The sequence below is a fragment of the Chiloscyllium plagiosum genome, chromosome 12, assembly GCF_004010195.1.
Source record: "Chiloscyllium plagiosum isolate BGI_BamShark_2017 chromosome 12, ASM401019v2, whole genome shotgun sequence".
NCBI lineage: Eukaryota > Metazoa > Chordata > Chondrichthyes > Orectolobiformes > Hemiscylliidae > Chiloscyllium > Chiloscyllium plagiosum.
In genome coordinates, this window is record NC_057721.1 from 65,684,460 (window position 1) to 65,708,408 (window position 23,949).

At 40.3% G+C, this 23,949-nt stretch overlaps 3 protein-coding genes across 9 annotated transcripts in view; 2 read left to right on the forward strand and 1 right to left on the reverse strand.

The window, feature by feature from the left end:
* LOC122555365 (protein downstream neighbor of son homolog) overlaps positions 1-13,727 on the forward strand; it is a 33,819-nt gene extending 20,092 nt beyond the window's left edge. Inside the window, exons 8-10 of the mRNA XM_043701299.1 lie at positions 6,305-6,503; positions 9,797-10,009; positions 13,166-13,727. Coding sequence (XP_043557234.1) covers positions 6,305-6,503; positions 9,797-10,009; positions 13,166-13,303 — 550 coding nt within the window. The 3' untranslated portion in view covers positions 13,304-13,727. The remainder of the gene's footprint in view (positions 1-6,304; positions 6,504-9,796; positions 10,010-13,165) is intronic.
* Positions 1-23,949, forward strand: part of LOC122555366 (transmembrane protein 50B) — a 205,593-nt gene that overhangs the window by 68,432 nt on the left and 113,212 nt on the right. The gene's annotated exons all lie outside the window — the stretch shown is intronic.
* The window catches only part of LOC122555364 (protein SON), a 46,651-nt gene continuing 38,561 nt past the window's right edge, over positions 15,860-23,949 (reverse strand). For 3 of the 6 annotated variants that reach the window (XM_043701295.1, XM_043701294.1, XM_043701293.1), the window contains 2 exons: positions 20,249-20,364; positions 15,860-16,158 (listed from right to left, as the gene is read on the reverse strand). In XM_043701295.1, coding sequence (XP_043557230.1) covers positions 16,012-16,158; positions 20,249-20,364 — 263 coding nt within the window. In that variant the 3' untranslated portion in view covers positions 15,860-16,011. Of the gene's footprint in view, positions 16,159-20,248; positions 20,365-23,949 lie in introns of those variants that run through there. The other 3 variants (XR_006313252.1, XR_006313250.1, XM_043701298.1) reach the window with 2 other exon arrangements.

The window sequence follows — 23,949 nt, forward strand, 5'->3', positions numbered from 1 at the left end:
ATTTTCCATCAACCACCAGCCTCTGTCTTCTTTCAGCTAGCTAATTTCTGATCAAAACTGCTAGATCAGCTCCAATCCAGAAGCTCCTTATTTTGTTCATTGGCCTACCATGTGGAACCTTATCAAATGCCTTACTGAAGTCCATATACATCACATCAACTGTCTTACCTTCATCCAAGACCTTGGAGTGCAGGTTCATACTCCTTTAAAGTGGAGTCGCAGGTGGATAGGATAGTGAAGGCGGCATTTGGTATGCTTTCCTTTATTGGTCAGAGTATTGAATACAGGAGTTGGGAGGTAATGTTGCGGCTGTGCAGGACATTGGTTAGGCTACTGTTGGTATATTGCGTGCAATTCTGGTCGTCTTCCTATTGGAAAGATGTTGTGAAACTTGAAATGGTTCAGAAAAGATTTACAAGGATGTTGCCAAGGTTGGAGGATTTGAACTACAGGGAGAAGCTGAACAGGCAGGGGCTGTTTTCCCTGGAGCATCGGAGGCTGAGGGGTGATCTAATTGAGGGGCGTGGATAGGATAAATAGACAAAGTCTTTTCCCTGGGGTGGGGGGAGTCCAGAACTAGAGGGCATAGGTTTAGGGTGAGAAGGGAAAGATATGAAAGAGACCCAAGGATAACCTTTTTCAGCAGGGGGTGATAATACATGGAATGAGCTGCAGAGGAAGTGATGAAGGCTAGTACAATTGCAACATTTAAAAAGCATCTGGATGGGTCTATGAATAGGAAGGGTTTGGAGGGATATGGGTCAGGTCCTAGCAGGTTGGACTAGATTGAGTTGGGATATCTGGTCAGCATGGACGGGTTGGACCGAAGGGACTGTTTCCGTGCTTTACATCTCTATGACCTGTTTTGTCACCTTCTCGAAGGTTAGTGAGGCACATTTCAAAACAGTGTTGACTATCCCTAATCAAATTATTCCATTCCGGATGATTATAAATCTTTTCCAACACCTTACCCACAACCGAAGTAAGGCTCACTGACCTATAATTATCAGAGTTGTCCCGACTCCCCATCTTAAACAAGAGAACAATATTTGCTATCCTCCATTGTCGACAGGAGTAGTGCCAGAAGACTGATGACATAAAGATCGAAGCCAAAGGTTCTGCAATCTTCTCTCTGGCTCCCCCAAGAATCCCATCTGGCGATGGGATCTCACCTATTTTCAGATCTTCCAAAATTGTTAAAACCTCCTCTTTGTCAACCTCAATCCAATCTAATCTTGTAGCCTGTATCTCCATATTCTCACTAACATAAGCGCTTTCTCGTGTCTTCAGATTCCACATACAACTTTCCATTATCATCTTTGGCCCTAATCTTATTCTAGTCATTCTTTGATTCCTGATATACCTATAGAAGGCCTTGGGGTTTTTCTTGATCCTGTCCACCAACAACTTCTCATGTCCCCTCCTGGCTCCTCTTAATCCTCTCTTTAGATCTTTTCTGGCTAACTTATAACTCTCAAGCCCCCTAACTGAGCCTTCACACCTCATCCTCACATAAGCCTTACTCTTCATCTTGACAAGAGCTTCAACTTCTTTAGTAAACCATGGCTCCCTCTCTCGACAACTACTTCCCTGCCTGATAGTTATATACTTATCAACACTCCGCAGTAGCTGTTCTTTGGATAAGTTTCACATTTCAAGTGTGTCCATCCCCTGCAGTTTCCTTTCCCATCCTATGCATCCTAAATCTTACCTAATTGCATCATAATTGCCTTTCCCCCAGTTACACCTTTTTCCCTGCAGTATATACCTCTCCCAGCTCATTGCTATTGTAAACATAACAGAATTATGGTCACTATTGCCACAGTGCTCACCTACCTCCAAATCTAACAACTGGCCAGGTTCATTCCCCAGTTCAAATCCAATATGGCATTGCCCCTTGTTGGCCTGTCTACATAGGTCAGAAAACCCTCCACACATTGAACAAAACTGACCCATTTAAACTACTTCCACTATTGTATTCCTAGTCAGTATTGGGGAAGTTCAAGTCCCACATAACAACTATCCTGTTACTCTTTCTCCTATCGAGAATCACCTTTGCTATCCTTCCCTCCTCATCCTTAGAACAATTCTGAGGCCTATAGAAAACTCCCAAAAGAGTGACCCCTCATTTTCTGTTTCTAACTTCAGCCCAAACTACCTCTGGATGAGTCCTCAAATGTTATCTCTGCTGCTGTAATACTACCCTTGATTAACAATGCCACACCCTCGCCTCTTTTACCATTTTCTCTGTTCTTGCTGAAATATCTAAATCCCAGAATCTGCAACAACCATTCCTTTTCCACTTCTAGCCATGTCTCTGAAATGGCACAACATCGAAATCCCAGGTACCAACCCATGCTGCAAGTTCACCCACCTCATTCCAGATGGTCCTCTTGCCGAAGTACATACATTTCAAGCCAACATCCTGATTGCCGGTGCCCTCTCGCGATCTTGTAAACCTATCCCTGACCTCACTACCCGCAACCTCATGTACACTGGAATTACAATTTAGGAAGCCATTCTCTTGCTGCAATAATTTAAACACCACCGAGCGCATTAGCAAATTTCCTTTCCAGGAAATTGGTATCCCTCTGGTTCAGGTGAAGACCATCCTGTTCGTAGAGGTTCCACCTTCCCCAGAAAGAGCTCCAATTATCCAAGAATCCAAACCCCTCCCTCCCGCACCATCACTGCAGCCACTTGTTTCGCTCCGCGCTCTCCCTGTTCCTCACTTCACTAGCACGTGGCACAGGCAACAAACCAGAAATGATAACTGTTTGTCCTAGCTCTCATCTTCCACCCTAGCTCCCTGAATTTCTCTCTTAGATCGCCACCTTTCTTCCTACCAATGTCATTGGTGCCTATGTGGACCACGACTTGAAGCTGCTCCCCTCTCCCTCAAAGATTCCGAAAACGCAATCAGAGACATCGCAAGCTCTGGCACCTAAGTGGCAACACACCAATCGTGAGTCTCTCTTGCTCCCACAAAAACTCCTATCTATCCCCCTAACTATGGAGTCCCCAATGACTAAAGCTCTGTTCCTCTTTCCCCCTTCCCTTCTGAGCAACAGGGACATACTCTGCGCCAGAGACCTGTGCCCACTGCTTACCCCTGGTAAGTCTCTCACATCCCTGCCCCAACAGTATTCAAAATGGTATACCCGTTGTTGAGGGGAACCACCACAGGATATCCCTGCACTGCCTGTCTGTACCCTTTCCTACCCCTGACGGTAACCCATCTACCTTCTTCACTACCTCCGTATAACTCCTCTCAATAACCCCGTCCTCCTCCTGAATGATCCGAAGTTCATCCCACTCCAGTTCCCTACCACTGTCCTCAAGGAGCTGGAGTTGGGTGCTCTTCCCACAAGTGAAGACAGCAGGAACGCTACAGGTGACCCTTATTTCCCACATACTGCAAGAGGAACATTCAACTGCCCTAACCTCCATTCCCGCTATTCTAAATTCCCAAATAGACTGCCGGAAACAAAATCAAATGAAACAAAAAAGAAAATATTTGTCATCTTACCAAAAGACGCACAAACTTTCTTTTTGGTTAAAAGAGGAGGATGAGTGGGAGATACTACCCGAATAGTGTTTTGGGTAAAGCAACTGCCCAAATATGTGACCCTCTGATTGCGTCCAAGACAAACTGGATCTAAAATATATACTCATGTATCCTGACGGGCTCTGCTGCTCCCTGGAGACCTTGTGACCTCTCCAACTGCGTCCAGGAACTGATTCCATGGACCGAGTGACCTGCTTCTACACTGTAAGGATTCTATGATCAATGTCAAAGGAAGGTGGTTAGAATTAGACAATTTTGTTGGAGAGGGTTGCTTGACATTTGTGTAGTATACTTACCATATGCGCTTATTAGCCAAAACCTGAAAGTGGTCTGGGTCTTGCTACATGTGATATGCAGGATTGAGCTAAACACTGCAATTGCCAATCAGTTTTGACCTTGTAGCATGAAGGTTATTGATGAGCAGCTAAAGATCCATGGAACTATGAACGCTGCTATGTGGACCTCCTGTAGCGATGTCCTTGACCTGAGGTGATTGATCTCCAATAGCTACAATTTTCCATTTGTGCTAGGAACGACTCCATCTCAGGAGAGATTCACCCCCTTATTGCCATTCACTCTATCTTCATTTTGGCTCCCTAATGAACCCAGTAAAGGTTTGAGTGAGTAAGAAAGTGGAAGTCGTCTTGAGCTGGCTTGACTGGCTATTTGATCTATTCCTGTTTCTTGTGGCACACGCTAATAGTATGGCCTGAAGTCAACTGATGTCTTTTTATTTCCACGCTCTTTCTGGCTGCTTGTCTTCAGGCATTCTGCCAGTGAGGACCTCCCTTGTCTCATCACCTATTCCAGTGAATTTGAGTCTTCCTTATATGTGTGCTTGTATCGCAGATGTGGGGGTACAATATCATCTTATGCCAATAGTAAGCTTTCTGTTGAATGTCTTTGAAAACTTGATCCTTTCTATCGCCCTTTGCAGATGCATAAATAAGAAATGCAAGCAGGAAAAGGACATTCAGCCTCTTTTCTGCTCCATTCACTACCACCCCTTCCCCCACTCCTAACTCTCCTTGCATAACCTTTGGTTTACTTGCCAGTTAAAAATATGTCTCACTCAGCATTTTCTATAATTAATGACTAAGGCTCCACTGCTTGCTGGGGAAGAGAATTCCAAACATTAACAATACAATAGAAGAGATTGCTTCTCACTTTCTTCAGTGAGAGACTTCTTTAACCTGTACCTCTAGATTTCCTGCGAGAACATCCTCTCAGCACTTACCAGGTTACACCCTCCTGGAATCTCTTAAACTTCACTAACATCACCTCATTCTTCTAAACTCCAATGAGTATACACTCATCCTTTCCTCATTAATATAAACTCCTCATCCCAGGTCCGAGCCAACGGAACCTTCTGTGAACTACCACAAAGGTGTTGGAGCAGTAATTAATCAAACTGGTTTGTCCATCTTTGAATTGCACATGCCAGGCGGTTTTCCACAAAGGAAAACAACAAGTAGTCTTTGTAAGCATATGAATAGTCTAATATTTGTTTGTTAATCTTGCCAGTTTAATATCTTTTAGTCAGTTGGTCACAAATTGATTTGATATAATGCTGTAAACCATTTGTTACTTTTTACATTGATTTCTGAGCTATATGTGGCCAGTGACCCTTCAAGTTTATTAATGAAATGTGCTGCTTGGCAGACTTTTATGCCCTGATCACCTGATAGGAAGATGATTGTGTGGCAGTGTAGAGTTGTCAGGACCACTGCAGAAGGAATAAAGCAGCTGACTCTACAGTAATTGGCTAGAAAGTTGGCTATTTCAACTCATTGGTAACTAATGAATTTCAATCCTCCCCCACATGAACCTAGTCTGCTGATCATCCTGGCACACCTGACCAGACCTTACTTTCCCCCAACTTGTGCTAAGCCCATATCCATGAAATGCCATTCTCCTTCTTACCGCCTAGCTGCATCTGGCCCCTTGCCCACCTGCCAACAGGTGAAAAGGAAAGATGTTTTTAAAAACAACATTCTGAGAATACCATAAAGGGAGAGAGAAAAGGATAAGAAGGTGAAGAAATGTGGGAAAACAACAAATTAACCAAGCTTGGGTGATGGTAAGGATGGTAAAAACGGCCCACTCCCATTTTTCTCTCCACCCTGCAGGCTCCCTGCCTCCCTTCCTGATGAAGGGCTTTTGCCCGAAACATCGATTTTCCTGCTCCTTGGATGCTGCCTTACCTGCTGTGCTTTTCCAGCACCACTCTAATCCAAACTGATGGTAAGGTTGAGTGATGGAGAAAGGCAGGAGGTTGGGGTCTTCTATAATTTTCACTATCAGTGACCTAAGTCACTCTTCCATTCACAATACCTGGTCTACTCATTTAACCCCAGCACCTCTTCACACAGCACCTTTTCCATGCAAGTGCATGAGTTGCAACACTAGTCATTTTACTCTTCCATTCTCATGACCAAGAGTCCAAACAGTGTTCCATTTTGCTACTTTCTATTTAGTTCATAATATTTGCCCCTGACTGTCTAATAGTCTGTATATTGTGAAGACCAAATACAGACTCTTCTGTCTCCATGCGTGCAGAATATTTCCAACATTAATTACATAGTTCACTTATGGAGAAATAAAGATCCTACCTCCTTTTAAAAAGTGTTATCTTGTAACTTGTGCAGGAATTTACAAGTCCCCACTGAAATGAAATCCAGCATTTTGTTATTCCATTATAGTTGAGTTTTCCTTGATGGTTAATGCTTAATGAAGTCGTAAGGAACACAATGTTGTGCGAATGGACCATAAGCCCGAATCAGCTGTACTGGTGAAAGGCCTTCATACTTTCACTTTGTTAAACTTCCTGATAAACAATAAGAGTATTGTAGCTGGATCTGGGCCCCAAGCAGGGCTTCCACCAACTCTCTTGGCACCTGTTGCATTCAGAGGAGCCACCATGCAAACATTAAAGGTAAGATTCAAGCGTGTAAAATTATTTTCTTTAATGAAGGGAGCTGTGTCTATCATGGTATATTGTATATTTCATTTGATGATTTTGGTTATTTTATCTGCATTTTGCCTCATTTCATGTTTTTTTTGTGCAGCCCAGTTTACACAAAAAAACTTTCTCCTGGGTATCTTCAATACTGTCCCCTCATTTTTATGTCCAAATTGTTTATCAAAATTGGGTGCTATGCCACTACTTATATCCTGCCAATGTGAGAATAAAACCTTTTACTGTTTTTTTTTGCTGTGTGAACTAGACAGCCTCTCTTTCCATGCAGCTACGTTCCCTTCAATGCTGTGTACTTTCATTTTTTATTTGGCATTTTTATAAAAAACATCGAAGATTCGTATATAATATTCCCTCCATGCCTAATACAAGTTACTGTTAGAAGTCTATGCTAAACATTCATGATTATTCTATAAATGAGCATGAACTATACTTTGGAACTTGCATGATTTCTGTTTTTTTTTAAATCCTTGCTGCTATTACTACTTTGCCAATCATTCTCAGGAAGCTAAGATAACATGGTGTTCTGAAGAACAATGACTGGATCTAAAGTGTTTACTTTTGCTCCACAGATGCTTTCAGTCTCCAACAATTTCTGCTTTTGTTTCAGATTTTTAGCATCCATGGTTCTTTGTTTTATTTAAGATAAAAGGTACCCGTCAGGATTCCTGAGTTGTCAGGGAGGAGTGGTGCCTGAGATCTTGCAGAGGAAATGTTAGCTGCAAGGTGGTGTTCTGTGCATCCGTTAAAATGTGCTTCAGATTAATCACTTTTGAGTGTATGAAGTGATTTTTGTTTTATCTCCATTCACAGCATCAACAACTACCTTAAAATTTACTGTTTTTAATTCAAAATCCAGCCCCTGTTGTCCTTTCCATAGTCATTCTTAGAATAAATCATGTTCTTAGATTTCTGACTTATCCAATCATGTGAAAGAAGTACTAAAGAAACAGAAGATTTGCCTGCTATAGCTGCTAGAGAAACCAGTTTGAGTTGGTTTGCTCTGGTCTTCAACTGGCATATCTAGATCTTAAAGTACCTAATTGAGGCACATGGTTGATGTTTCTTTTGGAAGTAGGGAATCTTTTATTCAACTGTTAGTGAAACATAATTTGGCCTTCATGAGAACTTTTGGCTTAATACAATTTGTATAAAATATTACATTTTTAATTAATGTGGAAGCATAGGATGGAATGAGATACTGTGGCTAAATTAGATTGCCTCCCAAAAAGGACAGGGTATTGTGTTGCAAAGTAGCTTGCAATGACATGCAATATCCACTAAGCAATTTGTGTGGTTAACCACACCATGGAAAGCCTGCAATCCTACCAAAATAGTACTCTTCTAGCTGCTTGTCTCTGACAGGAGAGAATGTTTGCTTGGAGAGCTTTAGTGACTGCCATTCCCAACCACTCCTTTGTCAACAGTGGTTGGCAATCTAAAAAATGTTGCAAATAACTTCAGCCTGGAGGGAACTAGGTTCATAAGCTTATCAATATGGTCATCTTGATCAGTGGCAATGCTGTACTTGCTCAAAGGCTGGAACAGTAAGTCTGTTTTCCGGCAAATATCCTTAAATAAGCCAATGCCTCCCACAGTGATCTTCACTGCTGTTAGGAATTGCTTCCATGACACCCATACCTGCCAACGTTGCTTCCTTTCTCAGGAACATACTGCTTTGCAATCCATTTGTTTAGAAATGATGCTGTATTCCAAGGTGTACCCAAAATCCACTAGCAAGTTGGTTTGTGCAGAAACATTGAAGCTAGTAAAAAAGAAACTTGCTTCATTACTTCTTTTTGACTTTTGCAACTTGAAACACACACACACTTGTAGTGACAACCATCAAATAATTTAAAGTAATTAATCCCTTTTATGTAGTGCTGGTTGAGGAGCGTCAGTGGTGTGATGCAGGTTCCTCCTTTTCAGTTATACCAGGATTCAGATATTTGAATGAAATGTTTGTAAGAATGACAATGTTGGGCTGTTGCTTGTAGGACAAAAGGACTCCGATATTCATCAGGAACACTTTGCAGGATCAAACGGGGCTTTGTATGGATGTCGGTTTGCTCGCTGAGCTGAAAGGTTCAGCTTCATCACTATATTGGGTAATGTCCTCTGTGAGCCTCCGGATGAAGCACTGGTGGTATGGCCTGCTTTTCTGTTTAGATTTCCTTGGGCTAGTGGTGTCATTTTCTGTTCTTTTTCACAGGGCGTGGTAAATAGGATCCAAGTCAATGTGTTTGTTGCTATGCTTCTAGGAATTCTTGTGCGTGTCTCTGTTTGGCTTAACCTAGGATGGCTGTGTTGTCCCAGTTGAAGTGATGTCCTTCCTCATCTGTATGTAAAGATACTAGTAAAAATACCTTGCAAGAATTGTTGCAAAAACAACATTGGACAAACAGGCAGAAAACTAGCCACCAGGATACATGAACATCAACTAGTCACAAAAGACATGACCTACTCTCACTAGTACCTTTACGTACAGATGAGGAAGGACATCACTTTGACTGGGTCAACACGTCCATCCTAGGACAAGGCAAACAGACACGTGCGAGAATTCCTAGAAGCATGGCATTCCAACCGGAACTCTATCAACAAACACATTGACTTGAATCCCATTTATCACCCCCTGAGAAAAAGAACAGGAAATGATGTCACCAACCCAAGGAAACCTAAACACAAAAATAAAAAGCGAGCCATACCATCAGTGTTTAATCTGGAGGCTCACTGGTGTTACCTAGTAGAGCGACGAAACATCTGAAACTGAACCTTCCAGCTCTACGAGCAAACATACATCCAGAACCTCAGCCTGATCTACAAATCTTCTCAAAACTCACTAGGGCTTTGTACGCTTTGGTCAATATTAGCTTGTCCATCTAATTTTATTCCTTTTATTAGACTTTGTAGTGACTAAATATAAATCAATGACTTGCTGAACCGTTTCATTGAGCGGTTGAGAGCCGATCATATTGCTGAGAGTCTGAAGTCACATGTAGGCCAGACCATGTAAGGGTAACAGATTTACCTTCCCTGAAGAGCACTAGTGAAGCAGATTGTTTACAACAATTAACTTTTTTTATTTGAATTAAAATTTCACCATCTGCTGCAGTGGGGTTTGAACCCATGTTTACAGACCATTACTTGGGATTCTGGATTACTAATCCACTGACAATGCCATTATGCCATTACTGCTTGCTAGGAGAGAAACAAATGTGTTGGTACACAGTGATTTTTCAATTTTTTTTTAGGCCCGAAGCATTAATGTAAGGACACAAAATCACTCTGGAATGATGGACTCCCACAGCCTTGAGATCACTGGTCCCATCATGCCTCACTCACTGCATTCTTTGACACTGATGTTGAAGTCGGCACAGAAAGGAAGATTCACAGCCAGCCTTCTTGCACATGAACCAACTTCGGTTTTTAATGTTGCTCTTAAAATGGAGCAACGTGAAAACAAGGTAAGGGACTGTAATTTTTCATGTTTAAAGAGTCTGGAGCTTTTGAAAGATTTTTTTTCCCTTTTGAGATGCTGTGATAGCACCTAGCTCTGACAACTGTGCTGAAAACTGTTGGGAGTAGTGTTGGGTTGATCTGCTAATTATGACATTCTCAGAGTTTGAAAATCAGTTTTATGGAACATCTCCAGAGACTTGAAAATCAAAAGGAAAACATGGCACTGAAGTATCTTAATGCAATATTAGTTAAGAGCACTATCTTTCAGATGAGACATTAAACCAACATTTACCCTCTTAGAAGCATAAAAACGATAAGAGCATTAAAGTTCTCCCTACGTCAAAATTTATAAGATGGCAACAGTAAACAGTATGAATTGGCTGCTTTAGGAACAGGACAAACTTGTTACAGTAGTTGGATTCATTTTCATGGCTGTTTACTCCATTATTACCATGCTGCAGTGGTTGTAGGACAGCCATTGCAAAGATATTTGTTTAAGCAACTCCTCATTGGTTGTAATGGTACTGTAGATCTAGAGAATGCATCTTCAAGTCTTCAGGAAGTTAGCCATACAGAATGGAAACAACCCTTCAGTCCAACTGCACCGACCATGTTCCCAAACTAAACTAGTCCCACCTGCCTGTGCTTGGCCCATATCCTTGCAAATCTTTCCTGTTCATGAACTTATCCAAATGCCTTTTAAACATTGTAATGGTACCTGCATCCACCACTTTCTCTAGCAGTTCATTTCACACACAAATCACTCTGTAAAACAAAAAATGTTGGCCCCATGTACTGTTTAAATCTTCGTCCTCTCAACTTCAAAATATGCCAAGTTTTAAACTCTCCCATCTTAGGCAAAAGACCCTAGTCATTCACCTTATCTATGTCCCTCATGATGTTATGAACCTCAATGAGGTCACCCCTCAACTTCCCACGCTCCAGTAAAGAAAGTCCAGCCTTTTCAGTCTATTTTCATATCTCAAATTCTCGATTCTTGGCAACATCCTGGTAAATAGTTTCTGAATTCTCTCCTTCCTATAACAGGGTGGCCAAAACTGCATACAGTTCTCCAGAAGAGGCGTCTCTAACATCCTGTACAACTGCAGCATGGCATCTCAATTCCGATACTCAAAGCTTTGAGCAGTGAAAGCAATCATGTTAAATATTGCCTTAACCACCCTGTTTACCTGTGAGGTAAATTTCAAACATGTGTCCTCAATCTCAAGGGATCTAACATTTAGCTAAACAAACATCAACTTTTTAAAATAAAATGGAAAAAAAAACAATGAGATAGTCACTGGGATTTTGAATGTTAACATGGGGTTTAATGGGGAGGTAAGAAGGCATTGCAAAGTGTTCCTACATCGACATTTTCCTGTTATATCCACCTGCTAGAAAACAGATCAAGTTAACATGAATAGTTTTAATTTCAATACTCAGCTCACCAGAAACATAACATGAATTATTGGTCTTGTGATTTGCAATCCCTCAAGAAAAATATTTTTCCATCTCTACCTCAGCCAAATTCCAGGACAGTTTTGGTCAATATCTCATTTGTCTTTGTGGGTCCTTAAATAGGCTGCTGCATTTTATACATTTTTAACAATGACTATTCTTAAGTATTTAATTGCATTCACAACACTGGGAAATTCCAATCATGCAAGGTGCAGTACACATAAGAGTTCTATCCTTGGCCAGCAAATAGCAAGTTGAATGGCCTAGTATCTGATTTAGGGCTTTAATAAATACTTGGGTAAAAACAGCCACAGAATTGCTGTTAATCAAAAGGACATCACAGATGAAATGAGGGACACTAAAGAATATGATTTCCGTTCGCCGAGCTGGGAATTTGTGTTGCAGATGTTTCGTCCCCTGTCTAGGTGACATCCTCAGTGCTTGGAAGCCTCCTGTGAAGCGCTTCTGTGATGTTTCCTCCGGCATTTATAGTGGTTTGAATCTGCCGCTTCCGGTTGTCAGTTTGGGTTTCCTCCGGGTGCTCGGGTTTCCTCCCACAATCCAAAAGATATGCAGGTCAGGTGAATTGGCCATGCTAAATTGCCCATAGTGTTAGGTAAGGGGTAAATGTAGGGGTAGGGGTATGGGTGGGTTGCGCTTCGGCGGGGCGGTGTGGACTTGTTGGGCCGAAAGGCCTGTTTCCACACTGTAAGTAATCTAATCTAAACGAGCACCCGAGCTACAAATCTTCTCACAAACTTTGAATATAATTTCCATGAGGCCTGGAATTAGTACAAGGATTCTTTTACTGATTTTCCTAGATTCCTGTCATTTCTAGGAATATCTGCAATCTGTTAATGCCAACCCTTGGTAATACAAAACTTGAATATTACCAAAAAAACTTCCTATAACTTTTCGCCTAGCATTTATCAAGACAAATGCAAGAATGACAAATTTAAAACTCTTACAACCTGTTATACAGGGGAGGATACTGATTGGTTGGTAAGTTGACTCTCATTGCCAAGGCATTTATTTAGAGAAAGCACAGGGAATTACCAGTTCCACAAGTTTCCAGGTAATGTTTTTAGTACAAAAGTAGTCCAAAATTTGAACACAAACCTTTTTGTTTCAGTGAAGCAGATCTCCACATATGAAGATGTGTCTCATTGTGATTGTAAATGAGTCGTGTTAGAAGTTTGACTGTTCAACTCAAACTGGTGCCACAGATATGCAAATACCATCCCTTTATACTAGAAAATACACAGATAGGGAGATAGATTTGATTGTGACTGGGCAGTACTTGCAGAAAAATCCTGAATGTGCTAATAGCTAAAGTGACATACATTCATACACAACGACTCACTCCATGCCAATATGTGCAATATGACAAATCTTGCATTTTTAAAAATATCTCTCCTATACTTTGGCCACAATGATGCCTTGAAGATTTAGTAGTCTTGCTAACTAATCAGCATCTTTTCATTTTTGTGCACCTTCTGATTAGGACAAGACAAAATGCTTCAGTTATAATAGTGTCTCTTTTCAGTAATTATAGCTCAGTTGATTTACCTGGTGCTAATTGTTTGCCACCTATCAAAGGCACAAAATACAATTTTCTGTGCTTAATATGCAGATAGTAATTTGAATACTTTGCTATTTGCACTCTACTGTTATAAAGCAGTTTGATCCTCTGATATTCACAGGAGCTATCTTCAGATGAATTACGCAATAGCGGTCTACATCCTGAAACACTGAATCAACTCATGCAGAAGCCAACATTTGGAAAATCCTCTTTGAAGCATCTAGAAATGAATGAGTACAAATATACCTGGAAACTGTAAACTGTGCTAGCAATTTTAATGGTAGCTGTGATTGTTCTTTCACTAGATGCTTTTATTCTCCATGTCAAGCAGCATACAATTGCAAGGCATAAGTACAAATGAGTTTTAGGTGTGAAAGCTGACTAAAGCAATGAGGGATCAACAAACAGTGACCATATCCTTGGCCTGCTCTTAATGTAGTATTGTACATTTAAATTGGCTACATTATGATATTGTTTATTTTAATGCATTTAATAAATGCATTTCATATTTTTAATATTGGTAATCTCACACAGATATTTGAAATGCCACCTGTGATTTTAACTGGAAAGGCAGCAAATGAGATCTGTGCCCTTTGGAAAAGGTGTGGCATTATTAAGTAGTGGCATTATTAAGTAGTTTGACAACTGCTGTCTTTAAGAGGCAGAGTGGTTGTTTAACAAAATTGAATTTAATTTTTGTTTTAAATCGAGTAAATCTGTATTATCAAATCAGTGAACTGGTATCCAGAATCTTAATTTCCTTTGTTTAATGTTAGGTTTTTAACAGTAACTATAATGCAGATAGCTTTCACATTCACTCGTATTAAATATTCAACTGTTGATTAATCTTGTCAAGTTCACTTCAACTTGATTATTATGGATGTGATTGAATTGTAAAAATTTTGTTTCGTATCAGTGTCTAGCTTCACAAAATAATCTGTTTGCATGAGGTTCTCCAGAGGGTTGTTTTATTCACCCTTTTGACAGGAAAAAAATTTAATTTTAATCATTCAGCTTTTTTGTTTAAACACCTCTGTTTAGTCAAATAGACATTTTTACGAAATGCAATTTCTATGTCAGTCACTCCATTGTTCATTTGGTTGTTCACCTGTTCAAACTTATCAGTTGTTGTATAAACATTATTTGAACAAAGGATAAGCCTTATAGCCCAATTGGCTTTTCAGTTATGTGTCAGCACAGGCAAGGGTACTACACAAAAAGCTTATGCATGTCCTATTGGAGACTAGCTGCCCTTCTGACCATTTCCTGAGAGAAGCTGTAGGAACCACATATTTTTAAACTTTCTAAATCTGATTATCATATGGCATTTTACTCATTTGTTTTATCTGTAAAGGAGATGTTTTAGCCTGTGATATAAATTGTTTGCAGTCTGCCCACTTTCCTGTATGCATGTCACTGTGATCAAGAATGACATGTTTGATCTAATCAGTGAACAATAATGATGCAGATAAAGACATTTCAGTTTGTAGAAAACACATCAGCTTTGTGATTTTACAAACAAATTTCTAAAAAGCAAGTGCAAATCCCAAATGTTAGTACGGCAAACTTACTTTTAACTGGCACTTTTGATACACTTGAAATACTGCAAGCTTACTGTATTATCACAGTGTCAGTATAGTCGTCTGTGAGGGAGAAGGCTCCCTGCCAGAAAGTTTTATTTAAGGCAAAGTTGCATTATTTGTGATTTTTGCTATAAATAAAAAAAAAAGTGGTGTGTATATCTCCTGCAATTTCTATGACTGTGTGTTTTTATGTGGACCTTTTGACCAAATGGTATATTCCTTGTCCCACTAGTGCCAGTTAATAAAAAGTTTGCTGTAGTTACTTAATTCACGTTTTTCAAATAAGTAAAAACTAAGAGCTTCGTCGAAAGTATGTTTTAATTGAAAACCGGGTGTTTTGCTCAAATTAAAGATATTAAACGCACTTTTGGAGATACTGCCTTAGTATATTGTTTATAAAGGATTATACTTACTACTAAATTTTGTTGGGTTTTTTTTGCTGATGCTGTTCATTTGCAATCTGATAGTTTTCACATATCTATTCAATTTTTTTCTGGAAAAATCAAGTTTTTTGTTACTTGAACATTCTCCCATGACGTTTTCTCAAAGTTAGAGAGTCAACAGCAGCAAATGTGTCCATACCTGCTCCAGCAGTGTTAGTAATTTTATGAACCTAGATCCAATAGAACAAACAAAGCAAGTACTCCACTAAGATGAAATATCAAAGCGAGCATAGCTGACTATTTTTTGAATACCAGCTCTTCTGTTCTACTAACCTTCAGATACCTTGGGCATTTGTACGACACAGATTCCTTTCTGAATCTAGGTTGATTAGCTGCCATATGTCAATTCTTTCCTGCTGTGATGAGGACCAAAATAAAGATGTTTGCACCAAGAAAATTGTAAAATAAATTCACAGTGCATATCCAGACAGTAAATTTGACACTCGCGCAACAGAAACCTCACAGAAAAGATGATTTGAATTTGGGACAAATCTCCCAATAAACTGAGGCTAGATCAATTTAATTGCAAAACTGAGATGTAAAGATTTTTTTTAATGAGTTACTTAACCAGGACTGATTAATATCGTTAAGGTATAGCTCAGCTGTGTTCTCGCTTTTTGGCCTAATCTTTCACTTTTTTTTGAAGTAGAGGATCAACTGTTTCAGGAGAATCCTCGTAAAAGTGCAGTTCAGACTAGTTAGCAAAGTTTTTTAAAATCTAAACATTGCCATCCATTTTACATAAAAGTGCTACTACTGAAAGAACCACAAATTGCTTTATTGAAGATGGGTACTTACAAATGTACAATGGGATAATCTTGCATTGCTGAGTTTCGACAGGAATTAATCACTTTTGTAAAAAGAGTAAATTGCACAATAGTTAACAAAACATTTTTATTTACACAATTGAACAACCTAATGGCAGATATTGAATGATAATTTCATGTAGCATTATCTGAGGCTGAAGTACCACCATCCTTTGGAACAAGCCCCATGGCCTGCAGCGCAATGGTGGCAGCTGAGGCCTTAGCATGCTTCTTGTTAGGACTAGGTAGGCTGGGTTTGTACTCTGTGCCATTGATCATCACCTGTCACAAACACATATAGTAAAAATTAGATTTGTTTTAAGGTAGATATAATTGCAATTGGATTTATTTTTAAACTTTTTGATTCAAATTGAAGTCATAGATTTTGTTTAGCAAAGATGTATATATTTGATCAAATCAAATTAGGCTATTGCTCACCTGACAAAATATGTATTGTGAGTATAAAGTTTGCAGTTATGATATACAGAAATATCCAGTACAGTGGAAGTCAAGCCTCTAGCCATATGGTTGTTAATGCATTCATAATTTTTAGAAGAGTAATTTTCAATCATTTCTCTGTTCCTGATTTATTATCTAAATTTGCTTCATAAATAATTTATAACTTGTTAACAGGTTTGGAGTTCTTCAGTTAACATAGGTTTACAAAGCTTACGCTGCACTAGAATGAAGAAAATGTAAATTTCGCTTCTACTCTATTGCACTCCCAAATTTGGGAAACTAACGACATTCTGGGTAATGGAGGATGGGAAAAATTTCTGGCTGTAACAGCTGCTCTTTTTTTTTTGAGGTATTTTAGTTGGAGTTTTCGAATTCCAGGAGCAGCAATTACTGTTTCATATGCTGTTGTATTGTTTTGGAACTTTGGGGGGAAAAAAAGTCAAAACAACAGCAGTTTGAAAAGGGAGAAAGGAAGCACATGGTGAGGTCAGTGCAGGAGAGAGAGAGAACCTGCACGGTTACTGCCTTTGCTGTTTTGAATTCATGTATCGCTGGACATTGGAGTGCATCTGGGAAAATTAACAATGTCCAGCGTTACTGCCTTTGCTGTTTTGAATTCATGTATCGCTGGACATTGTTAATTTTCCCAGATGCACTCCAAACAGTGAAATTCACAACTAATCTTGGAGGAACCTGTTTGGGCGAAGTTCACGACGCAGAATCAGACAAGTTAATCGGTGTTTTAACTTATCCAAAGGGCTAGTTGTCCCTGTATTCCATGAGACAGAGAATCTGCAGTAGTGAGTAGAGTGGGCTCTTTCTTGATTATATGTTTTTGGAGATATGTCTCTTGATTAAACTTAAAATATAAGCCATAACTATTAATTTAACCTGGGGCAGTGTTTTGTAGAGGAATAAGACTGTTATTTTCTGGGCCTGTAGATTGTGAAGGAGCAAAAATGGCCTTTATTACAGTGATATGTACTTCTTGTCAGATGTAGGACTTTAAAGAGAATTTAAGGGTTACTGCAGATTATATCTGCCACAAATCTTATCAAATCAAATGGATCGGTTGGAGAGACAGAAGCAATGAGGAATTTGCAACAGCAACAGTATGTGATGGATGGCAGTTATAGGAAGAGGGGAAAGTCTCAGATACAGTCACATAGATGGGTTAACTCCAGGAAAGGTAAGAGGTAGGCACCTAGTGCAGGAGTCTTTCGTGGATATACCCATTTCAAACAGGAATGTTGTTTTGGAAAATGTAGGGGGTGATGGATTCTCAAGGGAATATAGCACGAACAGCCAAGTTTCTGGCATTGAGACTGGCTATAATGCAACAACATGAGATAGCTTTGGATTCTCCTTAATTCTATTTGCCAAAGGGTTTTTTACAAATACATTAAGAACAAAAGGGTAACGAGGGAGAGAACAGGGCCCCTCGAAGATCAGCAAGGCGGCCTTGTGTGGAGCTGCAGAAAATGGGGGAGATACTAAAAGAGTACTTTGCATCAGTATTTACTGAGGAAAAGGATATGGAAGATATAGACTATAGGGAAATAGATGGTGACATCTTGCAGAATGTCCAGATCACAGAGGAGGAAGTGCTGGATGTGTTGAAACGGGTAAAGGTGGATAAATCTCCAAGACCTGATCAGGTGTACCCGAGAACTCTATGGGAAGCTAGAAAAGTGATGGCTGGGCCTCTTGCTGAGATATTTGTATCATCGATAGTCATAAGTGAGGTGCTGGAAGACTGGAGCTTGGCTAATGTAGTGCCACTGTTTAAGAAGGGCGGTAAAGACAAGCCAGGGAACTATAGAACTGAGCCTGACCTTGGTGGTGGGCAAGTTGTTGGAAGGAATCCTGAGGGACAGGATGTACATTTATTTGGAAAGGCAAGGACTGATTAGGGATAGTCAACATGGCTTTGTGCGTGGGAAATCATGTCTCACAAACTTGATTGAGTTTTTTGAGGAAATAACAAAGATGATTGATGAGGACAGAGCTGTAGATGTGATCTATATGGACTTCAGTAAGGTGTTTGGCAAGGGTAGGGATCTCATGGAATACACGGACAACTAGCCATTTGGATACAGAACTGGCTCAAAGGTAGAAAACAGAGGGTGGTGCTGGAGGGTTGTTTTTCAGACTACAGGCCTGTGACCAGTGGAGTGCCACAAGGATCGGTGCTGAGTCCTCTACTTTTTGTCATTTACGTAAATGATTTGGATGCGGGCATAAGAGGTACAGTTAGTAAGTTTGCAGATGACCCCAAAATTAGAGGTGTAGTGGACAGCGAAGAGGGTCACCTCAGATTACAACAGGATCTTGACCAGATGGACCAATGGGCTGAGAAGTGGCATATGGAGTTTAATTCAGATAAATGCGAGGTGCTGCTTTTTGGGAAAGCAAATCTTAGCAGGACCTATACACTTAATGGTAAGGTCCTAGGGAGTGTTGCTGAACAAAGAGACCTTGGAGTGCAGGTTCATAGCTCCTTCAAAGTGGAGTCGCAGGTAGATAGGATAGTGAAGAAGGCGTTGGTATGCTTTCCTTGATTGGTCTTGAGTACAGGAGTTGGGAGGCCATGTTGCGGCTGTACAGGACATTAATTAGGCCACTTTTGGCGTATTGCGTGCAATTCTGGTCTCCTTCCTATCGGAAAGATATTGTGAAACGTGAAAGGGTTCAGAAAAGATTTACACGGATATTGCCAGGGTTGGAGGATTTTCGCTGTAGGGAGAGGCTGAACAGGCTGGGGCTGTTTTCCCTGGAGCGTCAGAGGCTGAGGGGTGACCTTATAGAGGTTTACAAAATTATGAGGGGCATGAACAGGGTAAATAGGCAAAGTCTTTTCCCTGGGATCGGGGAGACCAGAACCAGAGGGCATAGGTTTAGGGCGAGAGGGGAAAGGTATAAAAGAGACCTAAGGGGCAACGTTTTCACGCAGAGGGTGGTACAGGTATTGAATGAGCTGCCAGAGGAAGTGGTGGAGGCTGGTACAATTGCAACATTTACGAGGCGTTTGGATGGGTATACGAATAGGAAGGGTTTGGAGGAATATGGGCCAGGTGCTGGCAGATGGGACTAGATTGGGTTAGGATATCTGGTCAACATGGACAAGTTGGACCAAAGGGTCTGTTTCCATGCTGCACATCTCTATGAAAATAGTTTCAGTTCAACTTATTGTAATTTTCTTATTCAAGTTGTGTGGCAGTCATCCTCCACATAAAAAGGCGTACCTTTTGTGATTCTCAGGACGTTCAATTACCAACCCAGAATTTTAGCACTACAGCTTTAGGATTGATGAAAAAAATACACATTTTATCAAAGCTTGTCATCTTGCATTCATCAGCACATTTCACAAATGCAAGTACAGGGAATACCAACCTTTATACTGCATGAGGAGAATAATGTTCAGGAAAAGATATTGACTGTTCATAATCACCCAACATCAGCAAAGTGCTGTGGCTGACATTCGATTTGGCAATTTAACAATATTTACTAAATAATAATCCTGATTGTAATTGCTAACAACCAATTTATAATTGTTAGTGGGGCTTGCCTATACTGGAAGCTACATATTAATGCACAAGACTTTGTTCTTTGAAGATAAAACATGTATGTCCTGTTTCAATTCAACAAAACAGATGACAGTTCATTTCTCATTTAACAATGCCTTGACCACTCAAATTACTACTGCCTGATTTAAACTTTAAACAAAACCTAGCGGTTAACTGTCAAGCGGCATTAACAGTGTACACTCTCCATGTATTCTTTGCCCATGCAATATAAAATGTTGTTGATCCCCTTGAACCTGTATTGTAATATATCTTGATGGGTGCAAGATGAAAAGCTTCAACAAATCATGTTTTACTTAAGTGAGAATTTAAACATCCTATTTGCTCACCTTAAACAAAAAATGTTTGCAATGATCTGGACCACTGTCATGGACCATCAGAAAATCAGGTGGAGGCCATTTTCTCTTGTTACAAATTTCCATCAGTGCAGAAACAGGATGTTTTCCTGTGGAAAACACAAACAAAAGAATGGCATTTAATCATTCCAGTTATTTTCTTAACCTTCTGGAGCATGTAGGACTTGAACCCCCGCTTCCAGGGTCAGACAGGGGCTGACACAGCCACTGCACCACAAAAGCCCCGTTTAATCATTCTAAAATAGGCTAATCAAATATAACAATTTCAAGTTAAAGCAGCAACACATCAAAATTCAAACAGTTAGGGCTTAAACTGGACAGAAATCATAAGGTAGGATTAACCTACGCTGCGTTCAAAGAAACACAAATAGCAAATCAACTTTTGTGCTGCCTGTTAATCATTTACTGCACACATTAGCAATGGGTTCAAAACTGTACCTTCTGAGCACTATTAAAGCAAGCTTGAATAAAGTGGGGTGAACTCTAGCTGGAGCATCATGGGAGTGATGTGACCTTGGAAACTGAAGAATAGCACAATATGGGTGAGCAGACTCCAAAATACGGTATGGTCTACTTCACAGACTTAGTCATACGATTCTCAAGAATACTGATCCCAGCCTTGGTAGAAGTACAGCCCATTCCCAAAGAAGAGTTCACAAAAAAAAAATTTGCTGCAAAAACCTGGTAGCATCTGTGCACAGAAAGCAGAATTAACGTTTCAAGTCCAATGACCCTGCTTCAGAACAGAGAACAGCTCCCTGTTTCTGCATGTTGCCAGTGGGCTAAGAATTGAAAACCTTTTGTCCCACACCACAAAGCCATACATCGTTTGTTTGACTGTTGCCAATTATGTGCCAATGCCTCAACATTCTAGAGATGATCACTTTGAGGTTCTTCATTTTAACTTGGACCATAACTCTTCAAATTGTCTTGGTGGAATATCACTCCCAGTTCTACCCATGTCATTGGTTTATAAATGGACCACAATCACCAGATCTTTTTGCCCCAAGGTTTGTCTTCAGTTGTGAGATGTTCTTTCTCAGCTAAGTGATGTAACCTTCAGAATTCGTGTCTAGGGCTGCAGAGGACAGCATTTTGACTATACTGTTCCCCTTTCACTACCACATTCCTTTACATTCAACGCCCCACCCCCTATCTTGTTTTGAAGGGCATCCTCCACTAAAGTGGCTTAGTGATTTTGCTCATTCACCCAGATTGCATATTCCTCGTACCTAATGATAAAAGTCAATAGTTGAGATTCTTCTATCAAAAGATGCTGGATCCGCATATCTGCCTGATTTGCAGGCACAGGGGTGTGACTGCCTCCAAGAATAAACCATTCAGGTAATTCTCACTAGATTATCCAGATGTTCTACATCATCTGCAGTTCAAAAATTGTATGCTGAAGCTGCAAAACCCACAGAACACCACAGCTTTAGTCACCCAATGCAGATGGCATGACCACAATGGAAAACCTCCACTCTGTCCATAGGAATGACACCAATTTTTCAAGTCCTTGCTTTTTTGTCCTCATTTGTCAGGGACTATAATGCATTTTAGTTATCTCACACCATTGTTCTGCTGTGTATCTATTTAATTAGTAGCCAGTTAGTTTAACTAAACCAAGCCAGACGCTCCTAAAATTGAGACAAAGAATAAAACTCACTAAAAATTGAAGATAAAATAAAATGAATAAAAACATCTCCTTCCCCCACAGTCTGTCAATCTGTCCTCCAGCTGATTACTGGGGGAAATACCACCCTGGGTGAAAGGCAGCGGTTGAATGGAACACAAATCTACTGTCTCTCTCAGCCACTTTCACCACTGACGTTTTGTCAATACAGCCAGCCATTCCCAGTGTGCTGATGTCCATACCAAGATACTGCAATCTGAAGTTCTGCCCTCAATGGCATCCTGCACATCCAGTTGCATTCCCACCATCAGGTTTGGCCAGGCCATGCTGTAGCCACTAGGATCTCAACCATCATGGAGGTGCACTAGAACAGCCAAAGGCACGTGGAAGGCAAGGAGCAAAAAGGAATGTGCAGCAATGAATAGGTCAGAAGGTCAGAAGTGTGGATCTTTGCTGATGATTGCACAATGTTCATCACCTTGTGGCTCCTCAGATATTTGAGTAAACCATATCCAAATGCAACAACTTGCAGACTTGGGCTGAAAAAGTGGCACGTAACGTCTTTGCCACATGAATGCCAAGCATCTTCAATAAGAAAGACAAACTAACTACCATCCCTTGATATTCACTGGTATTACCATCACTCAATCCCCCACTATCAATATTCAATGTCCAGAAACCACTGACTCACCATATAAATAGAGTTTTTACAGCAAAAGTCCACACATCTGATTGGTAACAATTCCTGGATAGTGATTCAGTGACAATAAAGATATAGCAATATAATTCCATGACAGGATGGTGTGAGATATGGGTAGATACTTCCAGCTGCAATGTCCCTTTGTTCTTCTGGGAGATAGTGGCCATGAGTTTGGAAGATAGTGTTAAGGAGACTACATCCGGATTAAGTGATGGTTGGTTCCTTCTGACCATGTGAGTAATTCACCTCTTGACGCCCCAATACTTGGCTATCATCTACAAGACACAAAGTTGCACACTGAAGGATTTCGGGATTTCCTGCATGAATCACAAAATGCCAGAATAGACATTCAACTGGTAATAGGGAAGGAAAAAGAAGTGTTGGCCTTTATTTCAAAGGGAATAGCGTAATAAAAACAGAGAAGTCTTGCTAAACCTATACAGGCCACTCATCAAATCATACCTGGAACAAACTGAACAGTTGTTAGTTAATACATATATTCAAGACCAAGATAGATTTCCAAATAGTAAGAGAATCAAGGATTATGAGAATAAGGCAGGAAAGCGGGATTGAGGATTATCAGATCAGCCATGATCTTATTGAATGGCAGAGAAGACTCAATGGGTTGAATGGCATATTTCTGCTCCTACTTATTATAGCTTTATGCCATGATTTTATTCATGAATTCAATTTGAATGGTTTACCTTGTGACAGTAATAGAGGGAGACATGAGGCTGGGATCAATTCATGTTGCAGGTCCTGGTATCAAATGAAGTGAAGCAGAAACAAGCCATCTATGCTGTAACTCCCTTTCTCTTTTTCCTCCTCCCTCATCTAGTACTTGTTCTGTTATGTGTGACCTCTACTTATCCTCCAGTCATGGTCTATTCTAAAAGTCTACTAATGTATCCATGTTTGGCAGCAACTCCTTTTGTCCAAAAGGTTCGAAGTCTAGAAAAATGCTTCAGCAATTTTCCTGCTTACCTTTTTTACTTGGAACAATGGAGAGCACCAAATTGCAATGGTCAGAAGAAAGCAACCATCACATCACTTAATCCAAAAGTAATCTCCTTAACACTATGTCCAAACTCATGACCACTATCTTCGAGGAGAAAGTGAGGACTGCAGATGCTGGAGATCAGAGCTGAAAATATGTTGCTGGAAAAGCGCAGCAGGTCAGGAAGCATCCAAGGAGCAGGAGAATCGACGTTTCGGGCATGAGCCCTTCTTCAGGAATGAGGAAAGTATGTCCAGCAGGCTAAGATAAAAGGTAGGGAGGAGGGACTTGGGGGAGGGGCATTGAAAATGCGATAGGTGGAAGGAGGTCAAGGTGAGGGTGAT